Raw genomic sequence first — 9991 nt, forward strand, 5'->3', positions numbered from 1 at the left:
AGGGAGTAACATGAAAATTTTCGACTTGGAATCCAAATTTGAAGTGGTTCGTAATTAGGAGTTGCATCACCATATAAGATAAATAATATGTAATGAGATATATGTATTAGCTGGTAGGAATATGATAAATTATTTACTATGAATTTAAGTATGTATTGCTAATTTTTCCTTTTCACATGATTCTCTATAATATTAATTTTATTTAGTATTTAATATATATCACGACTGACTTGAATCTTTTATTTTTAACTTATTAAATTTAAAATTATTCTTAAGCATTGTAGCATTAATATTCAATTTATATAAATTCAGTGAAGTTATAAAAGAAAATCATTACATAATATTTCACAAAATAATAAAATATATAAATAATTAGAACTTTAAAAATAAAAAAATAAATTAAGTCTGAGCATTCGATTTACTTAAATCAAACATAATTAAATTATTAAAATTACATTATTAAAAATTATTACATTTTAAAATTAAATTAAAATAAATAAAAAATAAATTAAATTAAATCACTTTATCTTAATTGAATTTAATTTGAACTTATTAATTTTTAAGATTTGATAAAATTTTTTTAATTTAAATTTAATTTTTAAATTATTTAATTTAATTTTAATTTCAATTTATAACTATTAATCAATAAAATTAAATAATTTATATATAAATATAATTCATAAATTCTTTTATAAAAGTAAATTAATTTAAAAATTATTAAAATAATTCGATTCTTTCTTTTTTTTTTTTTTTTTTCAATCCAAAAACAACTCTCCCTGGAACAGAGTGCCTTTCTGGACTGAAACTTCTCACTCTGTCCGGCCGTCGTGAAGTCGTCGGCTCTTGCCATATTCTTCTTTTCTCAAAATCCTAATGGATTCTTGATTTCCCCACCCTATAATCGCGATTTGAGTGAGGAATTGAGAGATGCCAGTGCTGTCTCCTCTAACCACGGGGTCTCCGAAACGGGCAACACCTTGTCACACCGCCCTTCTTCGTCAGCACGTAATTCAGCCAAAAGTCGATAGGGAAGGAGATCTAAAAACAATAATCTGGTATGCGCGTGAACAGTGGTGAGCCATCCCACACATTCTCAATTCCTCAATTTCGATAGTTAGGACGGTAAATGTATTATTGCTTTAATAATTTTTGATGCAAAATTGGGTCTTAAAAATGAATATATGATGGGAATTTGTACTCTGAACGGAAAAATTTCAAGTTTTGACTTTTACTAATGCTTTAAAATATCAAAGAATTAAGTATTTTAGTTGCCTTTTGTCGGAATTAATGGTTTGGTGGGTGTTTTTGCTTTTGTGGTGCAAATGGTAATTCTTTAACTTTTAGTGAAATTTGGACAACCTATTTGTAAAACTCCATTTTCTTGTCAAATCTGCTTCTAAAACTATATTTGTGAATCTTCCAGACTGTCTAATTCCACAAAGTGCTTCTGCTCCACAAACTCTATTTCTTCTAGGGGTTCTCATGTTGGCTGCTTTTATTGTGTGGTCATCCCCCTTAATTGCTTGCTCTGTATTTGCTTGTTTATTTATGACCATATTATTTTCCAAATACTCAAGCTGTAATTTACGTTGTTGATTCAAGTGATACTCATGGAATTGGAATAGTCAAAGAAGAATTTCATGCGATTTTGGTGGATAGACAGTTTAAACAATCCTAATTTTATTATAGATATGAGGTTACCATCATAGCTCTGGCTCTGCGAAAAGCTTGTCATCTATTGTTATGATTTTAGTCAATTTGGAAGCTATTTTAGCTGGTAAACTGTTTGAGTTTATTGCTTGCTCTCAGAGGGTATGATATTCCCTTCAATTGGAAGATGATTTTAGACATACTTGATTGAGAAAGACAACAAGAAGACACAATACATGCAATCTCTTAATTTACCATGTGCTATGTATATAAATTGTTTTATTTATTTATTTATTTTAAGATGGGACAAGTTGTCAAATTTTTAGTAGAATAGGGAGAACTTACAAATACTTGAAAACATCAATGATTGGTTGTGATCAGGATGCTTCAGAATCACTGCTTTTTTGGCCTAGTTAGTGGTTGATTAAAGGAGTGTAACTGCCAACAAGTTCTTGCAAGCAAAGTACAAAAATGAAATGGGGACTGTGCTTTGTAGGATTCGAAAGTTCAAGCAACTTGATTGCTGCCATGGCATCCTCTTGTTTATGTGCACAGACTAGGATCTCGAGCCTCTCATTACATTGAGCATACTGTATGCATTTTTTCTTATAGCCTATGTAATGCTTATGAGGATCATAGAGCAACTTTATTAGGGGTGGTGCATATGTTGTCAATAGAAATATCAAAAAAAAAAATCCCATTAGTACTGTCCAGATCCTTTAACTGCAAGGAGAAAAGGAGACAAATAAGAAAGAGTGAGTTCACTTGTTTATATATATACACATAAGTACACTAGGAATTAATCTTTGAGTCCAACATGAATATCAGTATAGGTACAGGCAATGAACCAGAGGCATTCAATAATTTTGCAATGAGAAGTTCTAGCAGCAATTGCATTGCCCGCGACTAACATTATGTTAGGGTAAGAGTCTCTAACAAAGAATTATAGAAGATTTAGAGAAGAAGAGAAGAATATTAGGAGGAGAGATAGAAAGAAGAGAAGAATAAAGAGTTGTATTTCTTGATTATTGTTCCAAAATGAAATACAAGAATAGCTATTGAGCTTTATATAGCAGCTTAGTAACAACCTATTACTAAGAGTAGTTACACAGCTCAACAACTTTACAGCTCAGCAACTTTAGTAACTACCTCTCTCTTAATTCCCGCCAAACATACTTCCAAGCTAACTCTGTAAACTAACTCCCAACGTTTCTAACTACTCACTATTTCTTTCTATACGTCCTCCTCTGATACGTAACACATTACTAGTTATTTCTCAATATAAAATAGAATGGTGAGATTGATTAGTTTGATGCATATAAGTACCTCAAGAATAGTGTAGCTCAAAAATGTTCCCATCTCCTTTGTGCCTTTAACATTCAAAAATTTTAGAGTAAGAGCAGCAGCTTCTCTGAAAGGCATGTTGATAGAGAGTACCATGAGATAAGTTGCTGCCAACTTTATTATGTACCCTATTAAGGCCATTTGAAAATTGAGAGCATCTTCAAAATGGTCTACTAATACCCATAAATTAAATTTGGAGGCACAGAAACTAGACAGCAGGGGAATGAGCAAGCCATAGACAACGGTATCAAGCTTAGATGTTAAGGTTGTTGCTAATGGAGACCTTGCTGGGATTAACAAGCCAAAAAGAAAAGGACCCCAAAGATATTCCAATCCATATTATCACCCAATGATGCCAAATCTAAAACAACTACAACTAGGAAATGAATGTAAATATCCTTAATAGGTTCCCCTTCTGGGGTCACTCTAATGAACCATAAGGTCAGTATTCTCAAGAATACAATCAACATGAGAAAGAAAATCGAAGAAGAGCAGACTGAAATCCAAGTCTTGGTGATACTGGAGTAAAAATTCTGGCACCAAGATACCAGAGATTTTAGCTAACAAATCTTGCGATACAACTCAACTCAACTCAACTAAGCCTTTATCCCAAAAATTTGGGGTCGGCTATATGGATTCGCTTTTTCCACTCTGAACGATTTTGGGTTAAATCCTCAGAAATGTGTAATGCTTCTAAGTCATGCTGTACTACTCTCCTCCAAGTCAATTTAGGTCTACCCCTTTTTTTCTTTCTATCCTCTAGCCTAATGTGCTCTACTTGTCTAACTGGAGCCTCCGTATGTCTACGCTTCACATGACCAAACCACCTCAATCTCCCTTCTCTCAACTTATCTTCAATTGGCACCACTCCTACCTTTTCTCTAATACTTTCATTACGGACTTTATCTAGTCTAGTATGGCCACTCATCCACCTTAACATTCTCATCTCTGCAACTCTTATCTTAGATGCATACGACTTTTTCAGTGTCCAACACTCACTACCATATAGCATAGCCGGTCGTATGGCTGTACGGTAAAATTTTTCCTTTAATTTATTGGGAATCTTACGATCACATAAAACTCCCGTGGCACGTCTCCACTTCAACCATCCGGCTTTAATCCTATGACTAACATCCTCCTCACATCCCCCATCTACTTGAAGGACTGAGCCTAGATATTTAAAGTGATTACTTTGGGACAGTACCACTCCATTCAAACTAACTCCTTCCCTATCACCGCTTGGCCTTCACCGAACTTGCAATGCATGTATTCTGTCTTCGTTCTACTTAACTTAAAACCCTTTGACTCTAGAGTACTTCTCCAAAGTTCTAGCTTCCTATTGACTCCTTCTCGTGTCTCATCTATCAGAACAATATCATCCGCAAACATCATGCACCAAGGAATACTCTCTTGTATATGTTTCGTCAGTTCATCTAAAACTAATGTAAAAAGGTAAGGGCTTATGGCTGATCCTTGGTGTAATCCAATTGAGATCGGAAAATCTCTTGTGTCCCCTCCCACTGTGCGCACAATAGTAGTTGCTCCTTCATACATATCTTTCAATACTTGTATATACCTAATAGATACCCTCTTTTGTTCTAACGCATTCCATAAGACCTCTCTTGGAACACTATCATAAGCCTTCTCCAAATCAATAAAAACCATGTGTAGATCTTTCTTCCCATCTCTATATTTCTCCATCAAGCTTCTAATGAGAAAGATTGCTTCCATAGTTGAACGACCAGGCATGAAGTCAAATTGATTGAGAGAGATAGAAGTATCATGACGTAGTCGATACTCCACAACTCTCTCCCACAACTTCATAGTATGGCTCATGAGTTTAATTCCCCTATAGTTTAAGCAACTCTGTATGTCTCCCTTATTTTTAAAAATAGGTACTAAAATACTCTTCCTCCATTCATCAGGCATTTTCTTTGAGTTTAGAATCTTATTAAATAATTTAGTTAACCATGCCACTCCCATATCTCCCAAATACTTCCACACTTCAATTGGTATTTCATCGGGTCCACAGGCTTTACCTACTTTCATTCTCTTAAGTGCTTCCTTTACTTCTAAAGATCTAATCCTTCTAGTATAATTTACATTCTTTTCTATTGTTCTATAATCTATATTCACGCTATTTCCATTTTGACTATTATTAAAGAGATCATTAAAATAATTTCTCCATCTTTCTTTAGTGTCCTCATCTTTCACCAACACTTTTCCTTCTTTATCCTTAATGCACCTAACTTGATTGAGATCTTGACATTTCCTTTCTCTACTCCTTGCTAATCTATAAATATCTTTCTCCCCTTCTTTAGTTCCAAGTTTCTCATATAACTTTTCAAAGGCATGTGCTCTTGATTGGCTAAATTACTTTTTTGACTCTTTCTTTGCTATCTTGTACTGTTCATATGCCTCATTATTATCACATTTAGGTAATTTCTTATACCATTCCCTTTTTCTCTTCACTGCCTTTTGTACTTCCTCATTCTACCACCATCTCTCTTTTGAGGGTGGTCCATGTCCTTTAGACTCCCCAAGTACTTTTCTAGCTACTTCTCTAATCTTTGATGCCATCTGTATCCACATATCATTGGCCTCCATATCTAGCTTCCATACTTCTGACTCAAGAAGCTCATTTTTGAACTTCACTTGCTTTACTCCTTTGAACTCCCACCACTTTGTTCGAGCTACACTATTTCTTCTGACCTTACTTGAATTGTTCCTAAACTTAACATCCAAGACCACCAACCTATGTTGACTTGTTAAAGCCTCTCCTGGAATGACCTTGCAATCCTTGCATAGAGCTCTATTTGTCTTCCTGGTTAAGAGGAAGTCGATTTGGCTTCTATGTTGCCCACTTTTGAAAGTCACTAAATGTGACTCTCTTTTTATAAAGTAGGTATTTGCTAGTATTAGGTCGTATGCCATAGCAAAATCCAGGATGCTTTTTCCCTCCTCATTTCGACTGCCAAAACCAAAACCTCCATGAACATTCTCATAACCTTGCCTATCACTTCCTACATGTCCATTCAAATCTCCACCAATGAAAACATTCTCTTCATTCGGTATGCTTTGCATTAAATCATCCATATCTTCCCAAAACCTTTGTTTACTCTCATTGTCTAGTCCTATTTGTGGGGCATAAGCACTAACTATATTTATTGTTTCTCCATCTAGTACTAGCTTTACTAGTATAATTCTATCTCCTACTCTTTTCACAGCTACTACTGCGTCTTTCAATGTCCTGTCTATGATTATACCCACTCCGTTCTTGTTTCTCTCCTTTCCGGTAAACCACAATTTGTACCCTGAATTACCCACTTCCTTACTTTTCTCTCCTACCCATTTAGTCTCCTGAATGCAAGCAATATTCACCCTTCTCCTTTCCAAGGTATCCACAAGCTCCATTAATTTTCCTGTAAGTGATCCAACATTCCAAGTACCAACCCTGATCCTCCTCCTATCCTGCTCCTTCCTAATTGGTCTCCTTCTATGATATCTTCTATTATTTTCTATGTCTATCTTGTGTTCTGTTCCACTATTTGTTCTATTATCTGTCTTATGGACTAACTTCTTTACCCACACCCGTCCATGATGTGGGAACCCTTGCTCACTTAACACCACACCCGGGCGCCGGCATGGCGCGTCGCTTTCGATGAACGCCCTACACCCTTGCATATTTATCACCACACCGGCTCGATGTAGCGCGTCGTTAGTAGAGGACGCCCCAACGTTTATATCATTTGAATCCATATCATAGGGTGTGACGAAATTTTTACGCTGGTTGTCACCTACCGCAACCCTCCTCTTTTATCCGGGCTTGGGACCGGCTAAGCGCAAACTACTTAGGCGGAGTTCTAACAAATCTTGCGATATCAGCAAGTAATGAATGTTGAGAGCTACCTGGACCTTATCTTTCATTTTGTAATGGAGGTATGTCGGTAGTCTTTAAGTGCGGTCCAAAAGTAGGTAAATTTTTTCAAGTTCCCTCGTTGTTGCATCAAATTACAAATTATCTCTGGTGAGGCCGGATATGAAGGTAGAAGCCGATTGCATGAGTGGAGATATGGAAATTTGAGCTGCAATTCTCACAGCTCAAGTAAGAATTGGGTGCTTGTGGGTTATTCTTGATTTCCATATGTGATATTATTTCCTGTTATTGAATCCATAGCTATTGGGGTAATTGATATTGATTTGTGAGAATTTTGTTGGTTTGAATTTGAAGTTTTGCTTGTCTTTTGGCTTTAATCTGGCTTGTTTTAATTAATTCTTCAATGTTGAATACTAATTTCATGAAGGTTATTTGTGGTATGAATTGATATGAGTTTTTCTAAACCTTAAGGAGTGCAGTTGTTTTTGGTAAAAACTTTTTTACTCTATTCGTAATATGGTAGTTGCATTGTTCTCTTGTTTTAGGTTTCAAGATGGTTAAAAATACTGCATGGAGATTTCTTGATAAAATTGGAGTTTTTATACCAAGAGAATTCTTAGTACTTGGAATTGTAAATCTACTGTGAATTCTTAGTACAGTTAATTTAAATTGCAATGCATGCAGAAGCATATTATATTGAGCTTCAAAAAGTTGGAAAAAAAAAAAAAAGCTTACGAAGATAGGCAATTTAGCCTCAAACCGAATTCGTTTGGTTCAGTTCAATTTTTCAATTTAACCTGAAAATTGCACAATTCTAATTGTAACAGACTTTATTAAAAATATTATAATAAACTTATTACTCAAATAAGGAAAAAAAAATTCCGTTGCGTCTTGCGGATTATCAGGTAGTTACATAATTAACAGAAATCACTAATTTTTTCCCAGATGTCTTGGCTAAAAGCAAAATTCCTTTCTTCACGTTCACGAACTTGCATGAAGCATTCATCTTCACGCCTTGTGACGGCAGGAAAATTTTGTTTTATTTTTACTTGCTTTATGCAATTTTTCCAGCAGGATATGGGAGTAGACTTGTAACAAATACACTCTTCATAAATTTGCTTCTGATAGGAGAACTGTAAGAAAAATAATATCGTTAAACTAAGCTACAAAATTCTAGAACTTCATTTTTCCATTTTGTTTTCTTGATTTAAACTTCATATGCATTTATTTTAACAAAAAAGAAAATTAAATAATTTGTAATGGTGATAACTATCTTAACTGCAAAGCTATAATTTAGTTGTTACAATTCAGCATTCTTAAATGGAATTACTATATATAAAATTAAATAATATCATACCTTAAAAGAAGATTGTACGTTGAAATTAATTATGTGTAGACTTTCTAGATGTGGAGAAATCCAAAGCATAGCATCCACAAGTTTTGCAATTTGACGATGGTGATTAGTATTCATTGAAAGTTTCAATTCTTTCATGTTATGCGATGGGGGTGGTGTGAGTTTTCTCAATTCGCAAGGAATAATATAATTCTGAAAAGATGAATAATTCATCACATAAATATCAGTTAGAATTTACATACTAATTCCATGAGTGTATTAATTGTGAACTAATTCAAAGTATACGTAAATAAAGATTCAAATGATAGAAATTATTTAATATACATACCTCACCCGTATCACTTTCCAAAGTCACCATCTTGAAACATTGATTGAACTCGTCAAGTAATCTAATCAATCTAGTATACCAGGAATTGTCCATATTATTGGATTTGATATACAAATTAACCTTGGGTAAGGTCAAATTGTTTGAAGAAAATGAAATTATATCACTGTAATAAGAGAAGACATATAGATTACGTATATCAATATGAAGTTTAGCCATATTTCCACAAGAATCTATGCGCAATTTGTGAAGACTAGAACTAGAAATCTTAATACTCTCCAGCATAGGGCAGTCAGCCAAGCTCAAGCATTCTATGTGAGGAAATTTATTCAGTTGCTCATACAACCATTTATCAGTTATGGGAGCATTAAATATATGTAGGCTCTTCAAATTTTTCAAGGAAGCCAGCTTTAATACAGAAGGCCAAGTGGGACCTTGCAGAGTGAATGAGTGAAGATTTGGTGTTTCCATCTTAAGTCGCTCAAAATGAACAATATCTTTTGCACAGAATTGGATGAGATTAACAAGATCAAATATCTGTAGAGACTTGATACCATAGCAGGTAATGAAACTCATATATTCAATTAGAGGAAACCCAGCAATAAGTTTGCTAATTACATCATCATCTGCAAAAACAACTCTAAGAGACAACTTTTTCAAGAAAGGTAATTTCATGTTACCGATAAATGGCAGATGCAACTTGCAGTGGCTCAAATCTAAAACCTGTATTGAAATTGCATTGAGAACTATTTGAGGCACGCAGTACTTATAAGTTTCATCATCGTTGCTTGGACCAACTTGAATCTTCAGGTGTTTAACATTACTCTTCAGGGCGTAGCCAATCCATTTGTCCATAGTGGAAACCATTTCTGGTCTCTCATAAATAAAAGTCACAACAAGTGTAAACTTTATCAAATTATCCATATGCTTGCATCGGCTTAACAAAATTTGTTCAACAAAGTTATATAACTCTTGTATGTTCCTTTCCCTGATCTCAAAGTCTTGACAATAGTAACGATCTCGATTTCCGCTAAAGAGTGCATAAAAATTGAATTCTAAAATCGGAGAGGTTTTCCACACTTGAAACCATGTCTTTGATAATGCACTGGTTCGAGTGATTTGTTTGATAGGAAGAAAGGACAAGATATGATGCAATATATGTTCTGGCAATTCTGATATATAATCGACTGCTTCTATGCGTTTGTCCATGTCTATGATTGATAAATTTTTTTTCTGTTTAATATATTAGAAAATAAAAAAAGTTATTGACTTAAATAACTAGTTAGTATAAAGAATGAAATTGATGGTAATCACATAACAAAAAAACACCTACATGTTAGATTAAAAAAAAAGTGATGCATGTAATTAAACAAAATAATAAAAAAAGCAATAAAAAAAATTTAAAAAAAGGCATATTAAATTAAACAGTATGAATCTTAAG

The 9991-nt window shown here is 34.1% G+C and overlaps 1 protein-coding gene across 1 annotated transcript; it reads right to left on the bottom strand.

Annotated features, from left to right (window-relative positions):
- Positions 1–7788: 7788 nt before the first annotated feature.
- On the bottom strand, positions 7789–9759 carry LOC110651948 (putative FBD-associated F-box protein At1g78730). The gene is made up of 3 exons (XM_058150748.1): positions 8554–9759; positions 8229–8417; positions 7789–8004 (listed from the first exon to the last, which is right to left on the bottom strand). The coding sequence occupies exons 1-3, from the start codon at positions 9757–9759 to the stop codon at positions 7789–7791; spliced, it is 1611 nt and encodes a 536-aa protein (XP_058006731.1).
- Between the last annotated feature and the right edge of the window lie 232 nt (positions 9760–9991).

This window comes from Hevea brasiliensis, chromosome 8 (assembly GCF_030052815.1).
Source record: "Hevea brasiliensis isolate MT/VB/25A 57/8 chromosome 8, ASM3005281v1, whole genome shotgun sequence".
Lineage (NCBI taxonomy): Eukaryota > Viridiplantae > Streptophyta > Magnoliopsida > Malpighiales > Euphorbiaceae > Hevea > Hevea brasiliensis.

Bases quoted from the DNA above. Each gene is read 5' to 3' on its own strand.
- LOC110651948 (XM_058150748.1), bottom strand. From the start codon at position 9,759: ATGGACAAACGCATAGAAGCAGTCGATTATATATCAGAATTGCCAGAA. The intron at 8,418-8,553 runs GTATGTATATTA...TCATCTTTTCAG, and splicing joins TGGAAAGTGATACGGGTGAG to AATTATATTATTCCTTGCGA. The intron at 8,005-8,228 runs GTATGATATTAT...TTTTTCTTACAG, and splicing joins ACGTACAATCTTCTTTTAAG to TTCTCCTATCAGAAGCAAAT.